The sequence below is a fragment of the Achroia grisella genome, unplaced genomic scaffold (genome assembly GCF_030625045.1).
Source record: "Achroia grisella isolate CSIRO2021 unplaced genomic scaffold, CSIRO_AGI_Agris_v1 utg567, whole genome shotgun sequence".
NCBI classification, from domain to species: domain Eukaryota; kingdom Metazoa; phylum Arthropoda; class Insecta; order Lepidoptera; family Pyralidae; genus Achroia; species Achroia grisella.
Window position 1 is genome coordinate 694429 of NW_026712947.1, and position 17803 is coordinate 712231.

At 34.4% G+C, this 17803-nt stretch overlaps 1 protein-coding gene across 1 annotated transcript; it reads right to left on the reverse strand.

The window, feature by feature from the left end:
- Positions 1-6631: 6631 nt before the first annotated feature.
- Positions 6632-15337, reverse strand: LOC131848671 (uncharacterized). The gene is made up of 9 exons (XM_059198594.1): positions 15205-15337; positions 13760-15086; positions 12735-12966; positions 11870-12007; positions 11413-11509; positions 10081-10179; positions 9065-9213; positions 8140-8313; positions 6632-6997 (listed from the first exon to the last, which is right to left on the reverse strand). The coding sequence occupies exons 1-9, from the start codon at positions 15205-15207 to the stop codon at positions 6847-6849; spliced, it is 2370 nt and encodes a 789-aa protein (XP_059054577.1). The 5' UTR covers positions 15208-15337; the 3' UTR covers positions 6632-6846.
- Positions 15338-17803: the final 2466 nt, after the last annotated feature.

Below are 17803 nucleotides of genomic sequence, written 5' to 3' on the forward strand. Positions count from 1 at the left end.
ACTCTGTGGTAGCAGTATAGCTTCTTACAGGTATGTAATATTATCTTATCTGTGCTACAGGTGAAAAAAATCAACTTTATAGTAGTAAGTATTTCTCTTTGCCTGTCCAAATTGGACGAATTTTAAAACAACAACCAACAGTATTTCGAAATTTTCGAAAAATTCGAATTAATAATTTTATCCATTTAATCCTTTTTTCATCGTTATAATAATGGTTTAGATTTATTTCCTGTGATGATTATATTTATCTTATAATTTCCGGCATTAAGCCTACCGCACACGCAGTTGTCACTTCTACATATATTATAAAGCAGTGTTCACACCAACAAAATTGAATAAATAGGAACATTGGGTAGGTAATGAGAGAATGTACACAGCTATGTGAAATTATTTTCGTGGCTTCTGCGATAATTGGTTTCCCATATTTAAATTCAACATGACAGGGTGAGAATATTACCGTCTACCGAATAACTTTGTTTTTATTGGTGTTTCCATTATCGGAGAGTCAATCAGAATTATAAAATGACACAATATACTTTTTATCTGAATTAGATCTTTAAGTTAATAATTTATTGATGAGTATATCATTTCGTCATTTCATCAAAATCATACATACCGACATCTAAATTTAAAGAACTTAAAGACTGTACAAATAGAAACTTACGCAATAAAAATAAGCTAATTTTACCTAAATGCCGCCTGCACAAAGTCAGTAATTCATTCTATGGTAATTGCGTAAGATTTTATAATAAACTGCCAGAATCTCCACTAAATCTGACAGAGAGGCAATTCAAATCTTATATTAAATAATTTTTGTGTAAGAAAGCCTATTACAGGATAGACGAATTCATAGACGACAATATATCAAGTAAATAACTAGGTTATTAGCATAAACCGTTATAATTTTCTATACTAAAGAAAATGTAATTATTTTATATGATAATTAATCTTTTTCACGTCTTTGTCACGGCAGTCTGCCACGGTGGCGCCGATAAACACCTTCCTTCATGAAGGTAGACAGCAAGTTTGTGAGTATCGAGACCACAAACGCTTAGAAGCTCTCGTTTTTTTTTTGATGATAATGGTTTACGCTGGCAGGGCACAGTGGAAGATGATAAGATGAGCATGAAGTCAGTTGTTTAGCCCATCTTGGCAAATGGTAATTTACCACGATGGTTTTTAAATGGAACTGCGTGTTGCTTTACATGGTACTTTGCTAGCAATGGGGTTAGGTACTAGTCTACATTACTTACAGTCCTCTCCCCCCTCCCTATATATATATTTTTTATATGATAATGGAATAACGGTTTAGGCTGGCTAGAGAGTGGAGGATGATAAGATGAACATGAGGTCAGGTCTGTTAGCCCATCGTGACAAGCTCACCAGGAATTTGTCACGATGGTTTCCAGGGGGAACCGCGTGGAGGTAAACCTGACATTGTACATTGCAATGGGGTTATCAATCTACATTACTAACAATCCTTACCCCCTTTCTCGTTGTGACTCGACTCCAGCTGCGTCATCCTTAACTCTTAATGCGTGTCAATACAAGCTGACAATGTGTTGTTCCTTGGTGGGGTAACAATAGAAGATGGACTCAGTCAGTTAGATAGTCCATCGCAGCAAATTCATCAGTGACCACGTAATGCTTACAGATTTCTTATTGTCTTCTATTTACATATTAATGAGCTCATTATTAATAATAATAAACACGTTTTATAAAATTGAGATGAAACGACACATCATACACATGTCTGAACACGTCTTTAGACCATAATTTTTATCTAGTGATAACCGATATTATTTGGTTTGATGAGATGATGCAATCGTGAGCAATAACAACTCAGGACATTTGGCAAGTATAGCCTACGATTATTGCAAATCGTGTAAGTGATTAAAATGGAAAACTATAATAAATCTATTCAGCTAGTAGATAACTATGATGTTGCTTTCTTTTAAAAATAATAGATAGGTACCTATAGATGCAGAATGTCATATCGTCCCAAATCATCCATATTAAAAAAAAACTCCGACTATATTTTTTTTCCCATATCCTCCTCTCCCTCGCTCCCTCCCTCTCCCATCTCTCCTTTTCAGTGATAGAACAGGCAAATATCTTTAGACCTACCGACCATAAAATTAAAAAGATCTAAGAAATGACTAACCCTTCTAATTTTTTTACAATGAATAACTTCAGTTAGAATTTGGCGTTGGATGTGTAATAATGTGTAATAACCCAATAAAGTAAATAATCTGGGTAAGCGCGCTACATCCTAGGTCTTGCTATCATTTACCATCAGATGAGGTAAAACCAAGCGCAAAACCATTATTAATAATAAAAAAAATGGTTAACAAACAATATAGACGATGATCAACCGACAACAATAAATAAATAAAGCACTTATATAACGCCATCTTTTATTTAATTATTATATTAATTGTTAAAATTTTTTTTGGGAATTACGTATAAATAAAAAAAATAGTCATATTGGGTACATTTCTTCCAATTTTCTTTAACCTATATGTTGACCCATATGTAACAACATACTATGAGAAAATAACAATTAGGTACATCGTATGTAATTACGATGTAATTGTATTATTTAATTGGACAAGCTGGCTCTCCCGCAATAAACCGGTTACGTGCGAAAGAACGGTTCGTATTAAGGTTGTAACATACGTTCGTTCGGTTTTATTTATTTCTTCATTTACAGCGATTTGTAGAAATTTATATAGAGTGTATATATTCTTTTGATACAGCACTTTTTATTCTATAAAACTGTGTTTTTAGTTTTTTTGGATAATATAATTTTTCTTTGTTTTTATGTCTCCGAAATGAATTATCCAGTAGGCAAAAATCTGCATTTTCGACACCTGCTTTTCTTCGCTTATCATTGTGATCAAAAAGCAGCTGATATCGCTCGGGACATATGCAATGTGTATGGAGACGATGTCATAGGCGAGCGTGCAGAACAAAAATAAAAGTAAAGTTTAAAAAGAGCGACTTTCAGCTCGAGAACAGGCTTTGCAGCAGACGAAGTGCAAAATTCGAAAAAAACATTTGAAGGCACTTTTGAAGTAAAACAATGACCAAACAACGCATGAATTGGCCGAAAATAAACACCTGTGCTATTACGATCTCCCGCCACCTTCAGTCAACGGATTTTATCCAAAAACTCAGAGCTTAACTCCTTTACAAACTTAACGACTTCAACAAAGAAAATTGCCTTCAAATTGCTGTTCAACATATGGCCCGCCATCGTACAATATTCGGTCATAAACAGTGTTTTTTGTACCGGATCATCAAATAAATGGTGCTTGTACGTCAATATAAAGCAAAGAAAAGAGTGAGTGGCTCCAGGAGATCCACCGTATCCTAGAGTCAAGCTGAATCTCCACTCAAAAAAGACTTGGAGCGACTGGAAATGCATGGTATACTGGAAATTGCTTCAAAAAGAAATCTACGAGCAACAAGGAGCTCTATATTGCTCAACTGCACCGCGTGAATGAGGCTATTCATCTAAAAGACCCGATCGATAAGGCCTAATCATCCTGCTTCACGATAATGCCCAGCCCCATGTTGCGCAAGTCGTCAAAGCAGCCATCTAAGAGCTCGATTGGGAGGTTTTCAGAACCCGCCGTACTCTTCCGACCTTGCGCCAACCGATTGACATCTTTTACACTGCATCTCAAATCAAACGAGGGGTGTGACTTTCGACAATGATGAACACCTCAAAAATTGGCTCAACCACATCTTTGATACCAGATCGGGCGATTTTTGATGAAACGGAATCAACAATATAGTCGAGAGGTGGGACGAAGTTCGGAATAGTAACGGGCAAAGGTCATTGATTAAACTATTGTTTTTTGTCTAAATATACCTCTTCGAAAAAAACCGAACGAACTTATATTACAACCCAAATTACAATTGAAACACCTATATAGGTATAATACATTTTAACTATTATTTTTTTATCTTCCCTCATTTGTTATTTATACAAAATCATTCAAGTATAAGTGAAAAACAGAGAACAATTATAGAAGACCTATAGTAATGTACGGATTGTAATAAAAATATCTTACTAATTTTATAATCGCGAAAGTCTCTAAATACTGATGGATACCTAGATGAATGTTTGTTACTCTTTTATACAAAAACTACTGAACGATTTTGATGAAACTTTACAGTAATATAATTTATACATCAGAATAACATATAGGCTATAATTTAAAATAATATTAAGTAAATGGGGAGAAATATAATGATAAACGTCAAGTAGGTAAGTGTGATGTAGGCTAGGTTGCGTCAGCTATGTACATAATCAATATAAAAGTTCTATCAAATCAAATCAAATAATTATTGTTAATGCATTTAACAGTGGTGTCCAAAATGCTTTCTCCTTGTACAAATTTTTAGTACCTTACTTCTTTGAACTGTGTTTTAACTCCTTAGGATTTGACCCGACAACTCATGTGCGATTTATCTAACATGTAAACGTACTCATTTTAAAGTAACAGATGAGGCTACCCTCATAATAAGGTATGTATTATAAGGAATATCTACATATTCTTTATAATGTATACCCTATAACCAAGGTACAAAAGGTCTTATCTATCCAGCAGTCTCTTCCAGAGTAGAGGAAAAAAACAGGGTGTTGTGCTAGGTGGCGCAATAATAAAATAGTAATGTATAGGCATAAGTAATAATAGTAGCAGAATAATATTACAAATGAGTAATATGTAAAGAAGATAAAGATAATACTTACTTATTGAATAAGTAACATTGTATGATGTATATATTTGTTTATTTATCACAATTATGCAGTCATCCCATCCCATCTGACCAAGCACATGCTTGTCTACGCACATATAAACGATATTGGTAATGCATCGTAGTTAGGTACATCGACTGATTTTAATGCATAATTTATTATATTTATATGCATTAATCGTACAATGTTAATGTCATGAATGCAATAGGTCGGTAGGTCATATGACCTACCATACCTGAATATGAGAACGGGTATTCATTCTCACATTTTTTTCTTCTCTCAATTTCTCAATCTTATTTAATTACTTAACCAGTTTGTGTATTTAACATTTCGACTCTAATGAATTAGTGCTAGTTGCTAGTTTGTATTCACTCATTTCAACTTAACAATTTTTTTTTCTGCAACAATTAGATAATTATTAAGAATTGCTCGTTTTTTTGTAATGAGGCAGCTTTCTGAATGAGCGTTAGATTAAAAAATAAGTATTACCATTCCAAAGCGCTTACATTTAAGTTTCTTTTTAATAAAGATTTTCTGTTCTACTAAATTCTAATAAAATCGAAAGATGAATTGAACATTTTCGTTATTTTACAAAGTTACAGGTATGGTATCTCAGTATCACCTATTTCAGCTGTAGCTTCTTTTGTATGCATGTTTTGGTTATAGGTTGAGATTAGACAGTAGGTAGTAAAAGTATTATGACATCTTAGTCTTCTGAAATGACAATACATGAGTGGTATCACCGGCGTCACAAGATATGATGTTCGTACTTAGGCGTTACTTTGGGCAATCAGTTTGGTTTCAAAATGGCTTCCGGATTAGTAGGTATATTTACGTTTAACCCAGGCCAACAAGCTGACAGGCTAATTGATGGTAAGTGGTAACAGTCTATATACATGAACACCATTACGTATGAGTTATGTAATAACATTACGTTATCAAGTGACGCCCGTCATGCGTTGTCATTGCAGAGGACTAAAATATCATGCCGCTTATCCTGTAATTTCTTTACTAACCTTATGTATTTCTCATAAAGACGAGAAATTAGCTACAAATAAAACAAATCGGATACATTCTGCTGTATCATAATATTTGGCACATTTACATTACTTACTAAAAACGTTACCATATTTTGACAAACATTACAAAGTTGAACACAAAGCAATATCATATAACAACAGCCGAATTTCAGCGATGGTTAGTTTGAACTTTATTACATCACATTATTGAAAATATTGATTGCTATTTGGCCCGAGATAACAGATAACAGTGTCAATAAATAATAATAATATATAATAATATTTTTATACAATTTATATTATATACCTAAGAATTTTATATAGTTATCTAGACGCACCAGAAAAGCACTAAAACATTATAAATACCGTTCATTCATTAAACTATCAATATTATAAACATTTCATAAGTTTGACGTATCAAGAAGTCAATTATATTTTTTTAATTCCAAACTTGCATTAGTAAAGTGGAGTAACAGGTGTAAGTATTAAGGCCCAGAAATTATTAGGCACTACATGTTGGGTCTATTATGAACACACAATTGTAACAACTGCGGTATTACGGCCCAGGAATTACAAAGCACTACTTGTTGGGCCCATTGTCAACATATAGTTGTAACAGAAGCGGTATTATGGCCCAGGAATTACTAAGCACTACTTGTTGGGCTCCTTATAAATAGAGTTGTAACAAAGGCGGTATTACGGCCCAGGTATTATTAAGCACTACTTGTTGGGTCCATTGTCAATAGAGTTGTGATGGTTGCGGTATTAAGGCCCAGGTATTTTTAAGCACTACTTGTTGGGTCCACTATCAATAGAGTTGTAGTAGCTGCGGTGTTAATGCCTAGGAATTATTAAGCACTACTTGTTGGGTCCATTGTCAATAGAGTTGTGATAGCTGCGGTAAGGTCCAGGTAAGGCCCAGGTATTATTAAGCGCTACTTGTTGGGTCCATTGTTATCATAGAGTTGTAATAGATACAGGTATTACGGCCCAGGAATTATGAAGCACTACTTGTTGGGTCCATTGTCTGCATAGTTGTCAGCAGCGGAATCAACATCACCTGGCTTCTCTGTGCGGACCGCACAGTAGGAGCTGGTCGTACTTCTTCATTTGCCGGGTCGCAAGTTCCACGTCCACGTCGGTCACGTAATAAGCTTCAAAGTTATTCAGCGGGCGCAGCATGGAATACAGTCGCTCGGCGTATTTTCTGCAATATATCATTTTTACATTTTTGTCACTACACTTGACTACAAATTTTACATTTTTGAACTATCACAATGGTATTGGGCGGTAGAAAAAAATACTATACGGTACAAATATTAGTATTCATGACTATGATTATTCGTTTAGGTTTGGGTCTTTTCTATGTATGTACAAAAAATGTATCCAGGTTTATATCAGTTATCCAGTACTCATAACACAAGCTCCGCTTAGCTTGGGACTAGATGGCGCTGTGTGATTTACCCTGAGATATTTTATTACATATTATATTGTACGTAGTATCGTCAAATTAATGTAATCTTATACTCGATCTCGCTATAAAGTTTGAATACGCAAATTATATTATATATAGAGTATTATCGTGCAATTATTATCATTGTGTTATGTTCGTTTTAATTTCAAATCATATATATTGACGTATTATTTACGTTACAGGTCAACAGCTGAATATATCCAGCGAAATATTAACATGTAGCTGTAGCGTGCACCTCAAACACGATGTCGACAGTTGATAATACTTCTTTACACCTCATTTCGGATATTAATTGTGAGTGTAGTGAAATTGTGTAGCTGCTGAATTTCACCATTGCACTACCCGCCATAAACTAAAATACCATCCTGATCGTCTGGATGAATGGCGGTCCTCCACAGTGCACTTTTCCAGAAACTTTGTGCCACGCACAACCACATTGTGGAATCACCTTCCAGCAATGGTATTTCCGAAACAGTACGATATTGAAGACTTCAAGAAAATAACTTATTCTTTCTTAAAAGACCGGCAACAATTCCCCTTGCGTTACGGGTGATCATGAGCGGCGGTAATCACTTATTCTCATGTGAACCGTAAGGTCGTTTGTCCCCTATTCTATAAAAAAAGGTATATTTATATGCTTGCTATAGTTACCACTTGAAACGCAAAGTGATATATCTTCTAAATACTACAAATATTTAGATGTAGATAGTGTTAACTGTTGTCTATAGACATAAACAAAATGGCCAGTTGGTTTAATTATTAAAGGAGTTCTAGTAAGAGGAGTGTGTAAAGTGTTTCAAAAACGCAATAAAACAAATCATTATCAATACCTATCGAGATCTAAATGCGGAAGAATAGAGTCCAATTTCATTTACCTCGTATCTGTGTTCTTGTCGTCTAGCAAGGCGGCCATAGATCTGAGGGCGTGGCGACGAGCGACAGCGGCGCTCGCGGGCCGGGTCCTCAGCAGTTCCCTGCCGCCGTTGGCGAGCGCGCAACACACCACGAGCAATCGCGCTGCTGCACATCGTACTAGTGGACTCTTGTGACTATAGTCGGGAACATTCATCACCGGATAAGCGGCAAGGCAGTCGTTGCTAGCAGCTTGTTTACCATTTTTTTCATAAACTTTGTATTTTTGATATCTGTTTTTTATAGCTCACTTTTGACTGTTACTTCTTCGCTGTGAGCCCTTGTTGGGATATATACACATTTATTACTATCATTCTGATTTTTAATAAAATAGTCGTGTTCTCGCTCCAGTCACAGCAATAATAATATAAAGAGGGTAGACCACCAGACCAGAGATACTGTTAAGTCATCTGCTTGGGTACATCTGTGTCACCTATTTTAGCCTCCAAGTAAGGCTGCGCAAGCTATGTTTCGGTTTTATTAATACCTAAATATGATAATGGATTGATGCACCTACCTGCGCTGACAGTTTTCGATGGCGGCGCACTAGTAGAGGATGATAAAAGGAGGAGAGACATGATAAGAGGAGGTCAGGTCAGTTAGCTCATCGTGACAAATTCACCAGGAATTTATCACAATGGTTTCCAGGAGGAATCGCTTGGGAGTCAATCTGACTTGGTACATTGTTAGCAATGGGATTATTAGTCCATATTACTAACAAAATTCTGAATAGGCATCACTATTTTTTCAATCTACCGCTCATTCGGAAAGCTGTCACATCACAAGACGAATGAGCGAGAAAATTGCGTGTTGCTCTTTTAAATAGTAGTTGTAACCTTACATTTTTAAGTTGAAACGTGCGAATACGAACTATCAACTAGCACGTACCTAGTGCCATGGACACAGAGTGCAGTGACGGCGTGAGTGAGCTCGACCCCGCAAACAATATCATCGAGCGCCACGTTTGCCGCACGCCGCACCGGCCGACTGAAGTTGCCAGTTTTCGTTAGCAGAATTGTTACCGCTTCATGAAAATCCTGATCGAATATGAAATATTAGGCACATAGCCATTGTTTTGTTCCCACACTCGCTGTGGTAGCATGTAACCTCAATGGTTTCTAAAATTTTGACGTGGATCGTCGCTGTTCTTTTACAATTTTACTAATCTCTTGTTGTTTTATTTAATAATATTTTTCTTCAATACGGTAGCGGAGATTAAGATATAATGAATTTGAATTCAATATACGTTTGTGGTGATATTTGCGGAGAAATAAATTTGAAATTGTAGTTTGAAGAATAATGGCGAATTTGAATTCTGCGGTTACTCGGGCTGTAGAAAATCTAAATGGGCTTTCAAATTACACTCAAAGGAAGTTCATCATGCAAATGGTAGGACTATTCACATAAATCCATGAGGATTTGTGGGATTGCACAGAGCAGTGAAATTACAGGATAAGAGTAACATCTTAGTCTGCTGGAATGAAACACGTGATACCACTCATGTATTGCGCATGGTATCAAGCGTGTCAGATGATAACGTGATGTTTGTAACTACGAACAACATATACATGAACAACACTTTGTTCAAGTATATAGACGCCGGATACCACTAACCAGAAGGTGGACGTGGCAGGTGGAGGTGACCTTTAGCTTGTTTAACATTACAATTACATTAAAACAAGTAGCATGGGTTCCAAGTTATTGAACAAAACAATTTGGGATGCGTACAAAAATTGTAGGTAATGATAACTAGTCTTAAACTTAATAATATTATAAACGCGAAAGTTTGTAAGTATGGATGTTTGTTACTCTTTCACGCAAAAACTATTGAGCTGATATTGATGAAACTTTACAGTAATATATTTTAAACCGCGGGGACAGATATATAAAATAAAAAAAAATACCGGTTTCTTCGTGTAGTTGGTGTTTTTGATGATGGCAGCTAATGTGCTGCACGCCGAGCGAGCCACTTGTGTACGCGGCGATTCTATGTGAGCACTCACCTGCCAATAAAACTTTGTACTAAAATAAAAAAACAGAAAATCATTTATATATTGTAGGATATTTTAGCCGCTTATAAACGTCGAGAAAATCTCGATGTATTAATATTTTTCCCCTACAGTCAACTTTTAGAATATGAGTACAGATTCAATTGAGAGGAACTGGCAAGAAACTCAAGGCGGGTAGTTCTGTATGTATCATTCTTCCTCGAAAAAAAGGTCTACCTGAAGTAATTAATTGGTATCTCGGTTTAGCCCCACAGTTTGAAAAACACTGATTTAGAGCTTACAATATTACCTAAATAATATTTTTTTATTGCGCTTACATGATTACATAGTATAAAACAAAGTCGCTGTCGCTGTCGGTCCATCCCTATGTATGCTTAAATCTTTAAAACTACGCAACGGATTATGAAGCGGTTTTTTTAATAGATAGAGTGATTCAAGAGGTAGGATTATATGTATAATACATGTACACCCGGGCGAAGCCGAGGCGAGTAGCTAGTGTATAATAAAATACAACATAGTTATAAAGCGTGTCTAAGGATGGAATTATCTCTGAAAGAAATCTCTTCCAGCCAACCTAAGAAGTAATTAGCGGATAATGTCAATGCAACAGTTCTAAATAGGTACATAAATAAAATATCACAATGTCAGTCCATTATTATATTTATATATTAATATTGCATACTAGTAGACTCGGGCACTGTCGCTCTGGTTAATAGATAAATAATTTACAATAAAATAATATTGCGTCTATAAATTGAGATGTAAGCTATCCTATCTTTCAAGTTGGATCAAATTGCATACAATATGCAAATCAAATTTACAATCGGTTCAGTAGTTTAAGAGCCTAAGGTCTAACTTGGCTAGTTTTCATATACGAAATATACTGTAGCCTTCGCAAGTTCTAAACATGTTACTTGTCGGTTCCTATTTTAATATTAATAGTAACTAGCAATCGAAAGTAATAATTGGTATATGAGAACTGGCCAAGTTAGACCTTAGGCTACAGTATATTATCCTAAGTTATAAGAAGAAATGATATTTTATATTGTTATAAATACATTTCAGGACAGATCATTGAACTTGGCACCCATTTAGATCTCATCTCTTTTGTCGTAGAAGTCAACAATCAAGGTATATATCATAATATTAAACTCGGCTATCATTTCACATTTATGTTTTTGATGGGATTAAATTCTACTGATTTAATGTGATTCGTAATACACTTACATGTCTTATTAAGTCCGCAATTCGATTTTCTGTTATTACACCCCAGAACTTTTCCAATACTATAGACGCATCTTGAAGCGTATCAGTTACTTCCAACCTGTACATATAAAGATGTACGGTACCTACATTTTGTCCTAACAGGGCGATATGATGGATATTTATATTTATGTTCATATTTAGGTATAAGATAAGGATTTGACAGCCTCGGTGGTCCAGCAGTTTAGCACACCGGTTTTATTCAATGGTTGCGGGTTCGATCTCTCGCATGATGCATATAATAATATACATGAGTATATTCGTTTGTCCGGTACAAATCTTGATGATTTTCAAGTGAATTTGTCACGATAGGCTAACAGATCCAATCTCAGGCTCATTCTATCATCCTGCAATGGTGCTCCACGAGTGTATAGATTTTAATATAGAATTTTATTTTTAATTCTGCGTATAAAACAAATACCAAGAACTAGACCGCAGTCTTCTCAGTAATTCGACACAAAGCGCCTCGCATCCTCGCTCAGCAATATCTCCAAGCTTGCTTTCATCAGGTGAGTTGCTATTCGGTGAAACACTCCTGCTTGTTCTGCTCTCTGTAGACCTAGAAGGTGCCATAAAAAAGCTGTTGTAGTAATAAGAAAAAGACTAGGTAAACGGAGAAAATATATTAAAATAGACTACTGATAATTAGGAATAGAATTGAATTATTAAAAACAAGAATGTAATATAAAAGAACTATAAATTCAAAAACAAATTTAGAATATAAAATACATATCTGATTAGCCAGTTACAACAAAAACAAAGTACATTAGCTGGAAAAATAAATAGAAAATGAAGAAGTACTGTAAAGAGTTTCAGAAAAGACAAATCTACCTATACATATAAATAAAATTAGAGTGTCTGTTTGTAATATAGAAACAACCGTTTTTTACTACATGCTTATGAATATAAATACGTACCGTATTACTAATACACCAAAATATATATTTTTTACAATTTTTAACATTTTCACAAAACAAACAATAATAATGCAGACGTCGTTATCATGAGATGCCCCTAGCACACTTCATACGTTGCCATTCTATATATATATATATTATTTCATTGCCATACATAAGTTATTGTGGCAACATCAGTTTAAAGCGCTGACTATAATGTCTGTTCCACTACTATTATACTACTAACAATTTGTATTTATTGTGAGAATTAAGAAGAAAAAATATTGAGTACCAAATTTCAAAGTGTCTAGTGGTTTTTGGGAAATAGTAACAAATATGCATTCAATACCATTCGAAATTATAATATTGGTAGTATTTTAAGGTACATACGGGAAATATTTAGGATATGTCCACTGCTTTGTTTTCTTGGTTGTAGTTTTCAATTCTTTAATTCTATCATTTATGCTAATAGCATCGTGTACAGACTCTGTAGTTGGAGAAGAATATTTTCTAGCTTTTTCATTTAATGGAGCGTCAGGTTTAGTTTTATTATTATTCATTATATGACCTTCTAAATGAATAGGAGGTAACTGCACATATTGATCTCTGTCTTGTAAAATATCTGTGGCAAAAGTCTGTGATTAGAATATGTTCATTATTCACAAATGTTTTACACGAATAATTTTATAGTAAGTAAACGTTACATTTCAACTAGGTCGCCCTCATACTAACGGGGCGAAGGGATTACTATTAACCCCATTGCTAACAATTTACCATGCTATGTCGACCTCCACGCTGTAATACCCAGGAAACCATCGTTAATTCCGTCATTTTGGGCTAACTGGTCTAACTTCATGCTCATCCTATCATCCTTCACTGGTTATACCAGCGTATAGTGTTTGTGCAGGCGGTGAACCATTCCATTATCATCCATTTAAAAAACAGTACTTAAGAGTTGACCGGACTACAGCGATGCTAATATTGGTTTTTACTGTGTCTAGATTAGCTGCTCTTATTGACCGATGCTACCGTACTTTGTTTAACTTCTGAATTCTGGGCCGACGATAATTATAAGCTATCTTCCCGGTTAAAATTGGGATGTCTGCATTTCTATAGCCTCTCATACAATTCGGGTATTATTGTCTAAGGGTGGCGATCTGTAGAGAAGAGCATGCAATTCAATCTAGTGATTTTTTTCTAGTATTCAGCAGATGATCGGCAATCGGAGATATGTGGCTTTCAATTTTTTGACAGCTGCGATGTGCGCTTTAAGCCCTTCAGCTATCGATCGTCGAGAGAGGTAAGGATCTTTATTACCATTACCATAAAATTATTGGTGTTATGACTAGCTTAAGTATATTAATAACGTGTACTAAATACGAAAGCTTAACTTTTAATGTATACTTAATCCTTACCATTTCGTCTACTTATGAGTGTGCTTTCGCCCGATGCCAATTCTTTCGATCCAATTTCCCATCGATCTTTTTGTTCTTCAAACGGACAATCATTGCTTTTGTTATATAGTCTATATGGAGAGTTACTGGAAAATAAGTAAAAGTGTGGACTGTTAGGACATGATGGAACATTTGGAATAGCTGGTAATTTAAGGGATTCTTTTTTTGTATCATCTGGAAGGATCTTGATTTTGATTCCAGCGTTGTTTGTGAAAATTATATCCTTTTTACTATCATCACTTGTTATATTATTAACGTTTGGTGTTAAATCTAAAAAACTCCCATTTTTAGTAAGAGATTCTTCAGTCAAGGGTGTTAAAATTCCTATGTGACGGATTTCTGATTCACATGCTGTCTCAATTGGACGGAGTTCTAAATTATCCGCAATTTTTTTATACAAATCTTCGACGTCGTTGTCCAGAGAAGTTGGAACTTCACTAACATCACTGATACTGTCTTCATTGATGCTTACTATTTTACTTTCAATGTCAGCAAATGAATACTCTTCAACATCCATACTAGATTCTGAAGATATTTTAAAATTATCGCCGTTTCCATAATGCACTTCGTTTTGTTCTTCGCCTAGAACATTATCATCTGATTCGTCGTTTATAATTTTTATTATTTCACCTGTCGAACTATCATCATCGCTTCTGTTCTCTTCCGTTTTTTCTGACATTGGAAACTTTGAAGAACCATCGTCCAGAGAATTAGTAAATACTTGATCACACGTAATATCATGAAGGTTGTTTGTATTATATTCATTAATATCCATTTTATTTTTTATCAAATTTGTATGTGTCTCGGAAAGTTCTAACGTATATTGTACGGTTTTATTTTCAATTATAGATAATAAAGAGGTTTGTGTTTCTAATGATTTGTTTAAGACTGTTTTTTTTATAGATTCCGCTTCGGCTAGTTCCATTATAGTTTTACTTGTTTGAGTGAAATGTGTCTCTTGAGCTAGGATACAGCATTTATGAAGACTCGCAGTTGCTGATCTATTTAGCCTTTGCACATTTTCACATTGTACATCCGCATCGTGATTTACTTTAACACAATAGTTTTTTAAATCAATAATACTTTGATTGTTGTGCAGTTGAAATGTTTTATCACTATCTATATCGTCGCTGTCGTCGCATTCTATAACGTATGTATCTTTACCAGAAGAGTTATTTTTGTCTGAACTACTGTCGGTAAAGTCAAGAGAATACACGTTTGAAGTGGCTACACTTTTCTGCGAGTCTGTGTACTTAATATCCCCTACCATATCTTCAATTTCGTCATCCTGTAAGATAATGTAAATATTAGTAGTGAGAGCAATGATTAAATTGTTATAGAATTTCATGTAGTTTACTCAGACACTACAACCGGTGCTGAAGAATCATAATAATGTTTCTACTTACCATAATATAAGTAATTTAGAACAAAAATTAATACAAATTACAACGTGTGAGTGTAGTGTAACCACCGACGCGTATACCTACTATTTATGTATTTAAAAATATTTCAGTGCAATTCTGACAGGCCATGACAACTTTGAACTCCGAAATTGTCACACGAAATGTTAGTTTTTTATTTGGGTGATGTTGAGAGAGTTACCAAGCAGTTATAATTTGAAATTTATCTATAGTAAATTTTTTATTATACCCTTGACTGTGTGTTTGTCATGTACATAGCATGATATATTATTTAAGTATTATATTTGTCAACGAAACTGCTTAATTTGAGGTTTAGATATTTGCTAAACATTTTCACCCGCGATTCTGCATTCAAAGAGAAATGGTAGGTGCAAGGAATAAAAATAGTGATAGAGAAAAAGAAAGGGCTTCTTCTCAGGTCGTCTTCTTTCGGGTAGTCAGAGGATTTACGTGCAGAAAACATTATGTCTTAATACACATGAATGCGATTAGATTGCTATTACAATTAAAAAAATGTTAAATTATTAGTTTGGAAGAAGGCTGTTTCATTACATAAACAGTTAGAATTATTCTAAATTACTGATTGTATTCAGATTACGTATAGTTTTTTTTACTGCTGTTACCTGCTGCTCCGCCTGCATGAACATTTGTATTTCACTCATTTCTAGAATATTTTGATATAAAAGGTAGCCAATGTTCATTCTCGTAATACAATTTATTGAAATTTCATTAAGACCCATTCAGCCGTTTAGCTGTTAAAGAGTTACAAACAGACAGACAGATATACTAATACATTTATAATATTAGTGTGGATATGGCTAAAATCTTATAACCATACAGTATTCAACAGATCCGATAAGAGGTTTGTTATAAATGAAAAGTAACAATTTGTTTATTATTGGATGTCTCTTTTATTATTTACTACAACACTCATATCACCCAAGGTAATACACACATATATATGTAACAATTAAATCGTGCCTATCTACAATACATATATTGGTACGACATACATGATACTGTTTGATATAAGGGGCCATTCATAAATTACCTCACACTAACTCCCAGTCATGTACCCCTCCCCCGCGTCATGTCACAGCTAACATTTGGGTCGGCAACGCGCCCGTGACACCCCTGGTGTTTCAGACGTCCATAGGCTACGGTTATCATAAGATGGGCCGTATGCTTGTTTGCCATCTACGTATAATAAGAAAGATAATAATCCAGGACCCAGGACGATGGGAGTGGTCCTAGACTTCATGTATTACTAAAACGATTTTTATTATTTTACAATTAGCAAGTGTGAGACTACAAATATTCAGTGCGGTATCTTGACCAGTGTCAGTCATGGTCTAGTTGCCGAACAATCAATGCTAGGCAAACTATATCCAAACTCTATTCATCGTCTGATGATGCTTCGTTTACACGAAACACGTGTTGCAATATGAGTTCTAATGTTTTGGTGGCGGTGGTCAGGTTTCCACACTGGATATTTGTGGTCTCACACATGGTAATGGTTGCGCAATTAAACAAACAAATACAAAACCATTAAGTAATAAAATGGATATCCGCAAAATGTCACCTAATTCGATAAATATATTCATGATTTTTTTACATGAACTTTGTGACTGAGAATCCTTTGTAATATTATGTCACGCTTTGTCAATCCCCTTCCCTCTTGAAGTGTGATAATTTATGTATGGCCGCTAACATATTCCATACTACACACAATAAATACCCTTTAATTCCAACATGTCCAATAATATCTAAAACTTAACATTAAAGTACGAAAGTACCTACGCAGAACACCGAATAATTTTATATATTCAAGAATTTTATATTTATAAAAATGTAAAATAGTTAATAAATATTGTCCTCACTTATACAAATAAACCACACATTCAGTCAGGATGGTATATTTACTTTATTCTTTGGTCAGTAGTCACTAATATAGCTGCCTTTCTTTTTTTTAACGTTGTTTCACGCGCGATATAGCGCTGATGTATTTTAGCATTTTTGTGTTCACTATTGCATGTAAGATTCATGTCATTTTACTTTTATAATTTTATTTATTTCACTGAATTTATTTCCCAAAGACACAAGTTTGAGACTTATAAATTTTCAATAACTGTATAGATAGATGTCTTTGTCCCATAGTCAGATGTCCGCCATTTTGTAATATTTATTAAAAAAAAAAAAATTTATATTATTTTAGATAGCTTTTATAATTTTCAATTAGTCATTAACTTCTCAAACTGAATATATGAATTATTTTTATAAGTGGGAGAGTGTATATATACACAGAACATACACATTCCCATGTCAAACTCACAGCATGAAAAGTTTATTGAAATTATAATAAATCCCACTAAATAATATAACAAACAATAGTTATTGTATGTATTTGTCTTTTAAATACTGATTATTTTAATTATTTACTTTATTGTAAGAGATTATGAAAATCTATTAGTATATAGTAGCGAATTAATTCAAATTATGTACCTTACAGTTGTTTAGTTATAGAATCATAATTCAGTACAATTAAGCCTTATGAAAGTAGAGTTTGACATTTTATCAATACAAA